The sequence below is a fragment of the Aquarana catesbeiana genome, linkage group LG01 (genome assembly GCF_042186555.1).
Source record: "Aquarana catesbeiana isolate 2022-GZ linkage group LG01, ASM4218655v1, whole genome shotgun sequence".
NCBI lineage: Eukaryota > Metazoa > Chordata > Amphibia > Anura > Ranidae > Aquarana > Aquarana catesbeiana.
In genome coordinates this window covers 619,514,258-619,528,976 of record NC_133324.1, presented here as the reverse complement: position 1 = coordinate 619,528,976, position 14,719 = coordinate 619,514,258, and the positions used below count along the sequence as shown (strand labels likewise).

The 14,719-nt window shown below is 44.2% G+C and overlaps 1 protein-coding gene across 3 annotated transcripts in view; it reads right to left on the bottom strand.

Moving 5' to 3' along the window:
• Positions 1–10,927: 10,927 nt before the first annotated feature.
• Positions 10,928–14,719, bottom strand: part of HELQ (helicase, POLQ like) — a 75,741-nt gene continuing 71,949 nt past the window's right edge. For all 3 annotated transcript variants that reach the window (XM_073600249.1, XM_073600258.1, XM_073600266.1), the window contains 2 exons: positions 13,529–13,663; positions 10,928–11,137 (listed from right to left, as the gene is read on the bottom strand). In XM_073600249.1, coding sequence (XP_073456350.1) covers positions 11,021–11,137; positions 13,529–13,663 — 252 coding nt within the window. In that variant the 3' untranslated portion in view covers positions 10,928–11,020. The remainder of the gene's footprint in view (positions 11,138–13,528; positions 13,664–14,719) is intronic.

Below are 14,719 nucleotides of genomic sequence, written 5' to 3'. Positions count from 1 at the left end.
TATATTATCAAACATTAAATACAATAAAATGTGATGTTAAAGGATAAAAATCTTACCTTAATATACTCCTTCTGCAGGACCTGGATGATGGCAGAACAGGTCTCTGGGATAATGATTCCCAGAGCCTGGGGGGAGATGCCTGTCGAGAACTTCAAGTCCTGCAGGCTTCTCCCCGTCACCAAGTACCGCAGGGTGGCGATGAGCCTCTGCTCCAGAGTGATGGCTTGCCTCATGCAGGTATCCTGCCTGCTGATATAGGGGGTCAGCAAAGCCAACAAACGGTGAAATACGGGGTCCGTCATCCGGAGAAAGTTCCTGAAATCATCAGGATTATTCTCACGGATCTCACGGAGCAAAGGCATATGACAGAACTGGTCACGCTGAAGCAACCAATTCTTGGTCCATGAACTCCTCCCCACCCTGTTCATGGACTGGACTTGTGTCAAGGTCAGGACCCCAACACCAAGCCCCCGCACAGCACAAACTCTACGAGGAGTACATATACGCAACATGGCTAGAAAACAGTTGGCTGCTCAGAACGAAGTAACAGAACGCACTGAAGAACAGCAAGGCCTGTGAAGAGCGACCTGAAAAACAGTAACGAACGAACAAGAACACAATGACAAGTCAATGGTACTCGCTGCACGCACTGAAGAGCAGATACAAACCCACAAGCACAAACTGAACAGCAGAAAACGATCTGAAAACCACAAGTCTGAAAAAGCGTGAATCCTCTCACAAAACTTTTACTAACACAAGATTAGCAAAAGGAGCCCAAAAGGGTGCCGCGCTTGGTTCTGAAATGGCCTTTTTTAGTCTCGTCGTACGTGGTGTACGTCACTGCATTCTTAGCGAGCGGAAATTCCGACAACTTTGTGCGACCGTGTGTACGCAAAACAAGTTTGAGCCAACATCAGTTGGAAAAAATCCATGGATTTTGTTGTCGGAATGTCCGATCAATGTCCGATCGTGTGTATGGGGCATAAAAAGGGTAGCTGAAACAGAGAAGAGAATAAAATTAGTGCAAGAGGGTGATAGCAGAGTCAGAATTTTTTTTTTTTTAAACTAAAAAACAAAAACAAATAATGATATCATTCGTTTTAGAAATAGTGTTTTCCATCAAATTTAGTTACAGCCGAGTTTCACCCATTTTTTTCTCTTTGGCTGTGCTGCATGCCCTTAGCTCATAGTTTTCACAATGGCCATTTTTTTTTGCTGTTAAATACCTGTTTTTTTCTATTTATACATTACTTCCTCCTTCAATCGCCTAGGTGATTGCGTCACTAGGCAATTCGCAAGTGTTCCTGGGATAGCCGCATCATGTATCCCACGACTCCTTGTGAATCGCCTACTACTGAAATCTCGCGTATGCAGGGAGAGATTAGCTGTCAGAATTCATCGGTGATGTCGGGGGTGGGCGGGACCGAGCAGTTATGGAACACCAGCCAATTATTGGGCTTCTTAAGAAAGGGGGGCGGAGCCGCATACACGTAGTGGCCCGCCCTGACCCCATCCTATTGGCTGGTGTTCGATAGCTGCTCGGTCCTGTTCACCCCCGACATCACCAATTAATTCTGACAGCTCCTCTCTCTCCATGCACACAGTTACATTACAAGTCTGCTCAATGTTATAGGGTCTCAGCGCGGGCTACACATTATCACTATATCAAGTATACTGTGTGGATAGATAGATAGATAGATAGATAGATAGATAGATAGATAGATAGATAGATAGATAGATAGATAGATAGATAGATAGATAGATAGATAGATAGAGGCATTACTGAGCATGTGTGAGATTTGGTGTTGGTGGTGCATGATGGGTAGACAGCTGCACAGAAATCCAGGAAATTAACACGAGAGGGCCTTTAGATGCCCACAACTAAAATGGAACCTGCCTGCTTCCGAGATCAGTAACAAACTATTTTTAAAGAAAGTAAAAGTGTAAAAAAATATGACATGTTAGAAATGTTAATTTACAGGTTGAGACAGTTACAGAGCAGTCTTTTTAAAAAAAAAAAAATGTTTGGGGGACTTTAAACAAAAGGCTTATCAATTTTCAAAATGATACGGACAGATATTGATGCTATATTATTTAAGACTAGATTGGTCTTTAGACTCTAAACCAACATCTGGCCAAAATATGTGTTTTGTAGAACTACTACAATGTGCGTCACTGCACACCATGTAAATTGCTGGGAATATAAATATTGGGAAATTCCCAAGTCTGGGAAGTCTGTAGCCAGTAATTTAAAGTTTGAGAAATTTGCTGAACTCCATTTTATTGTTTAATCTGCTTGTGATGAGTAGCTCATTACAAAGTAGGTAGGAAGGGAAAAAGAGGGGAGGGGGTTCTAAAACGTAACAAAAACTACTGACATTCCTCATCCTTAGGCCTGTTGGAAACATTTCACTCTTAGTGCATGTGTTTTGAGCATAGGCGTGTGCAGGGGGTGTGCCAGGTGTGCCTGGGCACACCCTAATAACTACATGCAGTGCCGATTCTCCCTACTGCCCGGGCTTCCCTCCTCTACTCCCCCCAGCAACTGTGGGGGATGTTTGAGGATGGAGAGAGGGGGAAGGGGCTAGTATATATGTAATTTACCAGCACCTTCCTTTTCTAAATAAATACAGTGAACACACTCACTCACTGTGTTCATTCATAACATACACACAGCACTTCCCATTCATTCACTGTCCTGTGCAGCTAAGGCTGCAGAGAAAGGCATGCATGTTTGAGCTTTGGGGTGCAAACCCTAATGAAATAGGCTGTGCACACCTATGTTTTTGAGGTTGAAACAGAGCATCCAAATGGTAACAATCTAGATTTACCTCACTTTGCTTTATGTGACAATGCTTGTATGCAGACAGCAGTGCCGGTTCCATTTGTTTACCTTGGCTGATATGAAGCTTGGCTGTACAGTATTTATTTAGTACGTAAAACAAACTGCAAATTTACGTTCCCACAAAAAATTACATGCCAATTAATAATAATCAGGACCGTCTTTAATATTGATTGGACCCTGGTCAAACATTTTCTTGGGCCCATCCAAATTCACTTATCAACTATTTGCAGGCAGCACATGCTCATGGGGCAGCTGCTTTTGGGCCCCACAACAATGGCTAGGCCCAGGCCCCTTTTTCCCTGCATTAAAGATGGCCCTGATAATAATGATAATGCAACACCATGTTACAATAGTGTTGTGCTATTCCTACATCTTTAAAAAAAAAACAGAGAACCAGCAGCGTAAATTATAAAAAAAAAGCAGTTCTGGCTGCAATGCTCACCACCGCTCCTCAATTCATTGCTGATCCTTGTCTGGGTCAAATGACAACCTGCACAGCAATATGCGAGGGTTGCGCAGTACAGAAAGAAGGACTGCCTGCTGCCACCCAGTGTTGCCAACCTTGCTGGCAAAACATGAACAAATTATTGACAGACCACATTTTTTACGGACAACCTGAAAACTGACAGAACTCTAACAAAAACTAAGATAATTAATATTTGTAGTCAGAGTCTTCAAGTGTGAAATGCGATACTCCTAATAACCAAGGGCTGAGGTGTGCCTTGGCCTGACTGGTCAGTATGCCTGAAAAGAGGGCATACCCTGAAAGTAAGAATAAGAAAAAAGTACTTTGAGTATATATGAAGGCTGGGGGAAACGGGTGGGTGGGAACCCAGAACCGCCCACAACACCAGCCCTGACAGAGGAGGAGGCTTAAATAGCCCTCTCAGACTCCTCCCTCAAATACAGGCTGGCCTCCGGCCAGCCTTACACTTGTAGTCAGAGTCTTCAAGTGTGAAATGCAATACTCCTAATAACCAAGGCCTGAGGTGTGCTTTGGCCTGATTGGTCAGTATGCCTGTAAAGAGGGTAAAAATACACCAAATTTAGGTGAAGAAGGGAAGGTAGCAATCCTTTAAGTGGAGTAGCGTGCGCCCAGATGGCAACCGTATGTATCTGGTAAGTATCCACTATGACAGGAGAAACCCACAGACTCCTGACCTGGTGATGAGAAGGAACCCCCTATAGAACCTGCGAAGTTACCCAGAATCTAACTAAACGTCCCGTGAAAGATTGGATGAGCCTGATGCCTGAGACAACCCAGATATGATAATGAACCGCTTGTGAATGAGAGGATACGTGGGGGAAAGGGAGCAAGGGCTGGCCCAAGGAGCCCCTGCAAAATGATGGCCGCGAAGAACGAAATACTTCACACGGACACCAGTGAAGTAGCTCACTGAAATGCCCCCCCAACCCCTGGCCTACCCATACTTGGTATGGGGAAGTGAGAGGGTGAGTGCAAAAGACAAGTGGCAGGATACCCGATGATGTGATGGAGTAGGCAGATAAGGCCCATGCGCTATGGCAATAAGCATCCTCAAACATGGAAAAACCATGCCAGAGACAGAACACCGGTCCCACCTGATTCGATCGGGTCATGCTTCAGCCTGAAACCTGACAACAGAGTCTGGTCCTCCTTCCTCGGCTCAGGATTCAGACTCCAACCCAGGGAAATGAGTCCCATGGCATATACCATTGTACCCAAAGTGACTGAAGCCCCCCCCCCCACCTGGAACAGGCTGGGCATCGGAGAAAAAAAAAAACTACTGGACTGACATCCCTGAGCAGTTCTCCAGGCAACGTCCTAGACAAGAGATCAGAGCCGAGAGTGGAATGCAGAATCATGACGACGTTTGCCCAAACCTACCACTTTAAGGACTGTCAAGGGGACATAGCTCAGCAAACACACTGAGAGAGACTATAAATCCCTGGGCGGTAACCAGGGCCTCTGCAACAGGACGTCAACTGAAAGAAAATTGACAACTGCTTCCGACCCAAGGGTGAGCCCAGTGGTGAAACGACATCTGCACCAATCAACTAGCCCTAACAACGGGCAGGACTAATGGAAGTGAGTGCAAGCATGGTTGATGTCAGTATGGATGTCAATACAGCCCAACCTGAGAACACAAACTACAGAAATGAGAAACAACCAGACATGAGAACAACAACGCCCCTCTGTGCCTACCTAAGTACGAGAACGTGACCAGAAATGTCAAGACTGCTGCGCGTAAATGAACCTGATGACGGCCCCCCCCCACCCTCGTGTAGGTGGCAAGTGCGCCCGAGCAACCTGCAGCGCAGAGACAGGTAATTAAACTGAAACTCAGGGCCGGTGTACCCACAGACCATGGCGGGTGGTCGTACAGGTGTAGTGAATGAACGTGCATCGTATGACGTATGGTATACGGGTGAGAAGATTGTGGTCAACAATCATTAACAAACGAAACCTCAGCCCGTATGGATCAGTGGACGTGACAGATCCCGACATGTGAGCCCCAGCTAACTGACCCAGGTACAAACATGAACAAAGATACAATGAGACATGACAAACAATAAAGATAAAAATAGCTACCGAACTATATGCCGTGACTGAACAACGCCCCTCTGAGAAACGCTGAGGCTGAAAGGCTACGAGAGAAATGCTGGGACTGAACGCTGAGGCAGAAACGCTATGAAATAAATCCTGGGGCAGAAACGCTATGAAATAAATCCTGGGGCAGAAACACTATGACAGAAAACGCTATGACAGAAATACTGATACAGAACGCTGAGTCAGAAAACGTCTGACTCAGTCTCAGTGTTTCTGGGGCAGAAACACTGAGACTGAAACGCTGAGGAAGAAATGCCATGACAGAAATCCTGGGTCAGAAACGCTATGACAGCATGCTGGGACTGGAACGCTGAGGCAGAAATGCCATGACAGAAATCCTGGGGCAGAACGCAGGGACAGCAACGTCATGACAGAAAAGCTGAAACTGAACGCTGAGGCAGAAACAAAATGACAGAAATTCTGGGGCAGAAACGCTGAGACTTAGACGCTGAAGCAGAAATGCAATGACAGAAATCATGGGGCAGAAATGCTGAGGCAGAAATGCCATGACAGAAATCCTGGGGGAGAAATGCAAGGACAGCAACGCTATGACAGAAACGCTATGACAGAAATGCTGAAAACTGAACGCTGAGGCAGTAATGAAATGACAGAAATCCTGGGGAAGAAACGCAACAACAGAACGCTGAGGCAGAAATGCAATGACAGAAACCCTGGGGCAGAAGCGCTATGAAAGATGCTGAGACTGAACACTGAGACAGAAATGCTGAGCAGAACACTATGACAGAAAAACGCCATGACAGAAAAATGCCATGACAGAAATCCTGAGGCACAGATGCCATGACGGAAATCCTGGGGCAGAAAACGCTATGACAAAAATTCTGAGGCAGAAAACGCTATGAAAAAAACCCTGGGGCAGAAACGCTATGACAGAGATGCCGAGACTACTCCGAGACAGAAATGCTGGGGCAGAACGCTGTGACAGAAATGCTGGGGCAGAACGCTACAACAGAAATGCTGGGGCAGAAACGCTACGACAGAAATGCCGGGCAGAAGGCTATGAGAGAAATGCCGGGGCAGAACGCTATGACAGAAATGCCGGGGCAGAACGCTATGACAGAAATGCCGGGGCAGAACGCTATGACAGAAACGCTGGGGCAGAAAAACGCTATGACAGAAACGCTGGGGCAGGAAAACGCTATGACCAAAAAACGCTATGACAGAACTCCTGGGGCAGAAACGCTATGATAGAAACACTGACCAAAGAAACAAAATAACCCAGTAAAAGCAGCAATGTATGTAGTTTACAGCCTCCCTGTCTTGCCGAGCCAAGCCCTGCTGACACTGAATGTAACCTTATGTAAGCTTGAGAATGACATGCGACTAAAACCAATGAAAAAACGATAATTATAACTGATGACAATCCAGCATGGTACATCTACTGCAAGCCACAACAGACCTGTCACCTCCCGTCTGGCCATTGCCATGACTGCTGTGTGCAGGTCTGATGTCCTCAGTGCTGCAGCGATACAAATTGTGGGGAGAGAGGTGCAGGCGGGCGGGTGGCCGCCCATCCCCTCGTGTGAGCACGCATGAGGAGAGGAGCAGGCGGCCGGCTGATCACCCGGAGAAGGGTGAGCGGGCGGCTCACACATGGAGCAAGATGTGCATGTAAAGAGAGGAGCTGGCGGGTGGGCGGCCGATCACCCCCCCCCGGGGCACCAGGCGGGTGGCTCCCTCGTGGAGTTGGATGAGCATGAGGAGAGGAGTCAGCAGCGGCGGCCGATCACCCCCCCCCCTCACCCAGCGGAAACATCGGGAGAAGCGGGAGGGCGGGGTGAACGCCCCCCTTGGCGTGAACACCGGGAGAAGGGGGCGGCCCCCTCGTGATGTGGGATGTGTCCAGAGGTAACAAGGTGGGTGGGCAGGCGGACTCCCCGGTGGAGCCCGGTGTAAGCACCGCCATGATGCAGCCAACCATGCTCAGCAAGGACCCGAAAGTGACGTCTCAGCCCCACCCCCTTCTAAACCCAGAACCGCCCACAACACCAGCCCTGACAGAGGAAGAGGCTTAAATAGCCCTCTCAGACTCCTCCCACAAATACAGGCTGGCCTCTGGCCAGCCTAAAGCTGGCCATACACCTATAGATTATCTGCAGATTTTCTATGGTTAGATAGAAAATGTGCAACAGATCTCTCCATGTTCGCTAAACTGTGTGGATGGAGGAATCTCCCACTTTTTCCATCTAACCTAAGAAAATCTGCAGATAATCTATAGGTGTATGGCCAGCCTTACACTTGAACAGTATTAACACAATATGGAAACACTAACATTACCCATAACAAGTAATTTGCCTGTTTTATACTGAAAAAGTCAACACAGCCTGACAACTTTTCAGCCCCTTATATTTACAGACAGTTGTAAAAAAAAAATCTGATTTTTTACAAACTGTTCATAAATTTACTAATGGTTGGGAACCCTGCCACCACCCTCAAGGAAGAAGAAGGATCTGTGACGTCATCAGGCCAACGCTATGTATAATGGTATTTAAAGAAATAGTGGTGGAGGTGGGTACAAAAGGCTAGAATTGGACTTGAGGCTGGGTTCACACTATTGTCAGGAGACTGTGGCTCATGCCTAGTAGTTGTTTTTCTGCTCTGAACTGCACATGTATCAACAGAGGAATTCTATTGGTTTTCAGGGGGCTGGCTCTTGGTGAACAAACGGCATAAAGAATGAAAGCCTCAACTGAAAAATTCAGTCTAGCACCGTTGTATAGGCTCCTTTTCTGTACTGAAATTGCTTAATCTGCAAATTGTAAATTTCTCAGTGTGCAATGGAAGTTGGCAAGGCAGAACCTGCCTCATTGCTGGGCTGGAGGCATCCAGCATCATCTAGCTCAGCATTTCTCAAACTTTCAGTTGCGCTACCCTTTAAAAAAGGTATGCAAAATCTCAAGGCACCCCAGTCCAAAATTTAAAAAATGTAAATTTGACTCATCAATGGGAAGTCTATGGGGTTCTGTGGAGTCCCCCATCTCCATAGAACCCCTCATTTACAACTCCATCACAGTACCCCCTTAAACCATCCAATCACACAGTCCCCTCTTCATATCAGAGACCTACCTTTTGGCTCAAACAGTAGGTTAGAGTCTTCTCCCATCTTCTGCTGAAAGCTGGGAATGGTCCTGCAGGTCACCTGCCCTTGATCAGAATCATGTAAGTGAGCTGGCCACCATCGCCATAGTAACAAATGAAACCATGCATCCTGGCACTAGAGTGTCATTGGTTGCTATGGTGCTGGAGGAGGTCCTGCCAGCACCATGGTAACTCCTGATGCTAATAGAGGGCAAACTGGGTCCTATGCTCGCAGCACACCAGAGAACCCATATGACACCTCAGTGCTGAAAAGCACTGACCTAGCTTTTTCTCTCAGCCTGTCTCCTACCTAACCTTTTCATTGAACTATTAAGGCAATTTTCATGCAACTGTAGTCTGTCTATCCCAAGAATGTAACTATAAGATCTTGTCGAGATAGTACCGCTGTCCTAAGACTTTACATAAATTAAACCCGACTAACGCTGACACATGTTGGGGCTGTTTGCGAGCCGCGGGCACTATGTCCCACATCTAGGGCACATGCCCTAAAATCATTCCCTTCTGTGATAAGATACGGAGATTTCACAAAAAGCTGATAGGGGATGTGATCTCAAATGACAGTTGTATTGATAATTTTTGTGCTCTTATAAACAAATAAAAGATGACATTTTCGAATGACTGCACGGTCGATGATCATTAGACACTGGTGTAAACCTGACCCTCCATCACTGGCCGAATGGCCATGCATAGTGGAAAATATTAGTCATGTAGAACAAGGTTTATCAACTCCAATCCTCAAGTACCCCCAACAGGTCATGTTTTCAGGATTTGTGGTAATTACTAAGGCAGTGAAACTGATCAAATCACAGGTGCAAAATAATGGAAAGCCTGAAAACATGACCTGTTGGGGATACTTGAGGACTGGAGTTGAACTGGATTGATGTAGAACACATGATTGTTTGGGAATAGGAAAAGATGGAGACATATAGGCTTATGTGGACAGCGTGGTCTAATTTCTACTCTTTGAATTTTGAGCCCTTAATATCTTGAAATTCTGGATGGTTTAGCCTGCAGGGTCTCCCCCTTCTTCTGAGAGTAGATGGAGTGTTCCGCCTCCTAGACACCCCAGGGGTGGAAACCCCCTTTTGTATGTACTTATGTATACATGTTTGTATATATATATAGCAAAAAGGGGGAAAAGGGATGCAAAAAATTAGAAAGGAAGCCCCCCCCCCCTTTTTTTTTTCTTTCCTCTCCTTGTTCGTCTCTTCCATCCTAAAATTCTTCCATTGATGGTAATCAAATGTTACTCATCCTTCAGCTGGAGACAACTATGCAACCAACCGACCAAACAGGTACAGGATTTAAACTCCCCTTCATTAGAATAAGCCTTCTGGGTGCTGTGGTAAATCCCTCAAGAGGGTGGTTTATGGGCCTAAAGCTTCAATGGAAGAGAGTATTCAATGGAAGAGACTCTGCCTGGTCAAGACGCTAATGAAAATTCTTTGTTCCTGAAAAGTGGTCCATTATTGGCCCTGACCTTCCACCCACTAAAGCAGTGGTTCTCAACTACGGTCCTCAGGACCCACTAACAGGCCAGGTTTGCAAGATAACTGAAATACATCACAGGTGATATCATTTGCTGCTCAGTGATTGGAGTATTTTTTTCTGCATCTCCCCAAGGTAATACTTAAAATCTGTCCTGTTGATGGGTCCTGAGCACTGGAGTTGAGAACCACTGCACTAAAGAATGTGTATAATCTATTAATGTATTACTTTGAGACAGATTTTATGTGGGAGAAGGCCATCTTTCTAAAGAGCTTGTGTTGGATAAAGGTAGTTTGTACTGTGGACATTCCAGTGCTGGTTAAAGTATTTTTAGGAGAGCTGAAATCCCAGATCTGTATTTAGTTTTAGTGATTTTATTAAAAACGTTTAAAAAAGGTAAATAAAGGTTTTGCAGCAGGAATAAAGCCTGTGACACAAGAGGCAAAATAGTGGCAATAAAATCACAGGTACTTGCAGATATGAACTGTCTGCTGTAAATAGAATAGGATGGCAAATATAACATAGACCTCAGCAGACATATTGGACATGGTTCAGAATTGTCATTCATAATTCTAAACAAATTTGTTTTTCTTTCGACTTGGGAAGCAAGGCAATGATAGAAACAGGGCACAGACAGCAAAATCAACATTACAGGGGTGTTAACCCTTCCCTATGCTATCCAAAAAATGTAAAAAATATTTATTTGGCTGGAGTTACACTTAAAAAAATGTACCTGTTCCAACTTACATACAAATCCAACTTAAGAACAAATCTACAGAACCCATCTTGTTTGTAACCCGGGGACTGTCTGTATACACAATTATAGGCATGTTTTAAGGGAATTTGCAGCTCAACAGTGAATAAAACAGACCCCAAAACTGTACAAGTAATTAAAAAAATAAAGTAGATTTGGTTTATTACAGTCTGAATTCATTTAGTCAATGAGTTAATATAATATAACATTATGTCCAGCAGTAAATTTATTCAATCGTCTGAACATTTTCATTTTTTGTAATAAGCGACGGGAGGTCTGCAGGTAGACGAAGAAGTTCTTCCACCTCCTCTTGGAGAGCTTCAGTTTTTTCATTCAGTAACATCTTAAGAGGAAAGCAAGGACCAGATTATTATACATTCAATTAACACCAAAAACAAACTGCATGAAATATTACTTAAAATTGTAAGTCTTGGCTAAATCTATCTAATCTTAAAGCTATTGTTATCCTTAAAAAAAAAACCCTGATGGGTTTACTTCCTCTTTGTTTCCCTGCAAAGGTAAAGCAAAATGAGCTACTATGCATCGCATAGTAGCCCATTATGTGTCACTTACCTGACACAGGAGCCTGCGATGTCACAGCTGTCCGCTCTGCTAGGAAGCGTCCATCTTCTTTCCGGGTATCGTGGATCCGGCGCTGTGATTGGCCGGAGCCTCGATGACGTCACTCCCGCGCATGCGCACAGGAGCCGCCACTAACGGCATATCGCCGTTAGCAGCGGCATGCTCAGAGCGCCTGCACGCCGCTGTCTACGGGGGTGCCTGTCTTTGTGCAAATATCTCCTAAACCGTATAGGTTTAGGAGATATTTCTTGGACCTACAGGTAAGCCTTAATCTAGGCTTACCTGTAGGTCAAAGTGGTCTGTAAGGGTTTACAACCACTTTAATGACCAGGCCATTTTTTGGGGTATGGCACTGCATCGCTTTAACTGACAATTGCGCGGTCGTGCGACACCGTACCCAAACACAACTGACGTCCTTTTTTCCCACAAATAGCTTTCTTTTGATGGTATTTGATCACCTCTGTGTTTTTATTTTTTGCGCTATAAACAAAGAGCGACAATTTAAAAAAAATATGATAATTTAAAATTTAACAATTTCAAAAATCCTATAATACATATAAAAAAAATTAAAATATATAATATATAATATATATAATATATATATATAAACATTTCTTCATCAGTTTAGGCCGATATATAGTGTTCTTCATATTTTTGGTAAAAAAAAATTGCAATAGGCATATATTGATTGGTTTGCGCAAAAGTTATCACGTCTACAAACTCTGGAATAGATTTAGGGACTTTTATTTTTTTTTTATTGTTTTTACTAGTAATGGTGGGGATCTGAGATTTTTAGCGGGACTGCGACATTGCGGCGGACAAATCTGACCCCAAATGACACTTTTTGGGGACCAATGACATTATTACATTGAGCAGTGCTATAAAAATGCACTGGTCAATGTAAAAATGATACTGGCAGGAAAGGGGTTAACACGAGGGGGAGATCAAGGGGTTAACGGTGTTCCCTAGGTGTGTTCTAATTGTAGGGGGGATGGGCTCCCAGGGACATGACAGAGATCACTGTTCCTGATCTCTGGATGTCTCCTGTCAGAACAGGGATCGGATCTGCCTTTGTAAACTGCTTGTTTACAAAGGCACATCCCTATTCTGCCTCTGTACTAGGCGATCGCAGGTTGCCGGCGATTCGCGCAGGAGAGCCGACCTGCCACCGTATAACGACGGCGGCTGGTCGGCAAGTGGTTAAAGCATGAATAATAGCACAGTGCTTGTGTTGTGTAATTTGTCCCTTTGTATCACCTGAAATACCTGGCTGATCCTGCCTAGTTCTGCCCTGCCTATCATGGCTGCTGTGCCCTGACAGCATGATCAGTATACGTGTCTCCCTCATCTGCAGCTCCCCCCCCGCCTGTTAACTGTGTCAGTGCCTGCCTGACCCTCCCCTCCTGCACAAATACTGGTGTTGTTTGCAGGCACTCACCTGTCTTCCTTAATGCTAAGTGCCCAGTGTATGTGTTTTATTTTAAAAATGCTGTTCTATATTTCAGAACACCGCTCAGCGATCACGTGACTGGCCACCTCTCTCCTCCTCCCGACTGATGTCAGTGGGGGGATTCTCAGCCCCGCCAGCTGTAGATGGACAGAAATAAATCCACTGACAGGTAAAACGGCTCCCTTATATGTATTACAGCAGGGTATTAGCCATTTACAATGGAAATCAGCTTTAAAGTACACTTGTCATGAAAAGAAAATGTAGGCTGCCATTGAGATGAGGAAATCTGACACCCATTCACATCATACATTTTCTGGTTCTGTGACTCAGAATGTATAGAAGCTGAACATGTAACCTGTTAAAATCCTTCATCCCCATGTAAGAGATCAGACTCTCATCAACAGTATATAGTCTAAATAGGCTAGGAGATTCATTTAATTTTTGCAAGCAAAATAGCAGAAACACAGAATGCATTTACCCATAGCAGTGTTCATTTTAATGTAGTGAAGTGAGATGACTGAATATAAGAATTGTAATTGTTCCAAGTTACTGCTCTATGTTTCATATGCATCCTCATTCATGTATTCAAGGCAAAACTCAAAAATAAACTGTGATTTATGAATACTCTATCTGCGACAAGACATATTCTTAACTTTTAAATATGTATCAATTTCATGCATAAGTACGCATGACACTTCTCACCTTAGCTGAGCTAATAATCTGGTTTGCCTGGCGTTTTGACAAATGTTCAATGCTTTTAACCATCACTTGTGGATCAGCATTAGCCAGATGTGCAAGAGTGGTATAACCTGCATTGTAAAGTTGTTTGGCTCGGGCCTATTAAACAAAAAACTTGAAATTATTACTATATAAAATGCAACATTACATGTAAGAGAAACCATTTTTCAGTCTTCTACCATTTAAAGAAAGAAATTCATATTACTAATACAAAAAAAAAAAAAAGACACTGATATATTATGAAAACTAATAAGATATACACATATACAGTTCAAAGTACAGAAGACAAGGAAGATCCGGATGGCTGCACTCCAACAATTCACTTTATTCGGTATAAATATTAAAACCAAACGACAGATGGAACAAGTACAGTGGAGGACAAGCTGGAGTCAGCACTTAATCATTACCCAGTGGACCCGAGTAACAAACAGCATTTTTAAAGTTTAATGACAGCTGTCTTTCCATCATAGACAATGGGTCCAACTCCTACTGCACTGAGCAAGGTTTGGCATATAAGCTTGCTCCAAAACTCCATAAAAGATGTTGTCACACACATGCGGTGTACAGCTGGGATCATTAGAGGCTACTCACCTGGAGCAGTGATGCAGAGTGTTGACAGTTCAAAGTACACCTGTCCTTACAGCATACTTCACAAAATGTGAGCATAATTAAAATAGGTGCATTAATGTACAAGCTCTGCATGTTGAGCTGTGGCCCACCTCTCTTGAACTTTGCTGCTGGCCCCTCAGTATGATGCATGACCTTACCCTTATGAGGTTCAGGGGACAAAAGGGGTTGTAGTATAGCTTGACTTGATGCGCTCAAGTCAAGATTTATATAACTGCGTTGCCCAGGACATTATGCGTTCAAGTCAAGATTTGTATTAACTGCGTTGCCCAGGACATTATGTAGAATATTATTACTGTTTGACCATCATTATCATTAGGTTGGGTGAAAAGAGAAGTATGGCTTTTGAAAATTGGATTTTTCCTACTGCTTATTTGTAAAATCCTTTTTTAGGAGTACATCACAGGACACAGAGCAGCCATAATAGTTACTATGTGGGTTATGCACCACCTATAGGTGAATGGACACTCGTAGCTCAAATAAACAGGAAGTCCTCCCCTATATAACCCCTCCTACACAGGAAATACC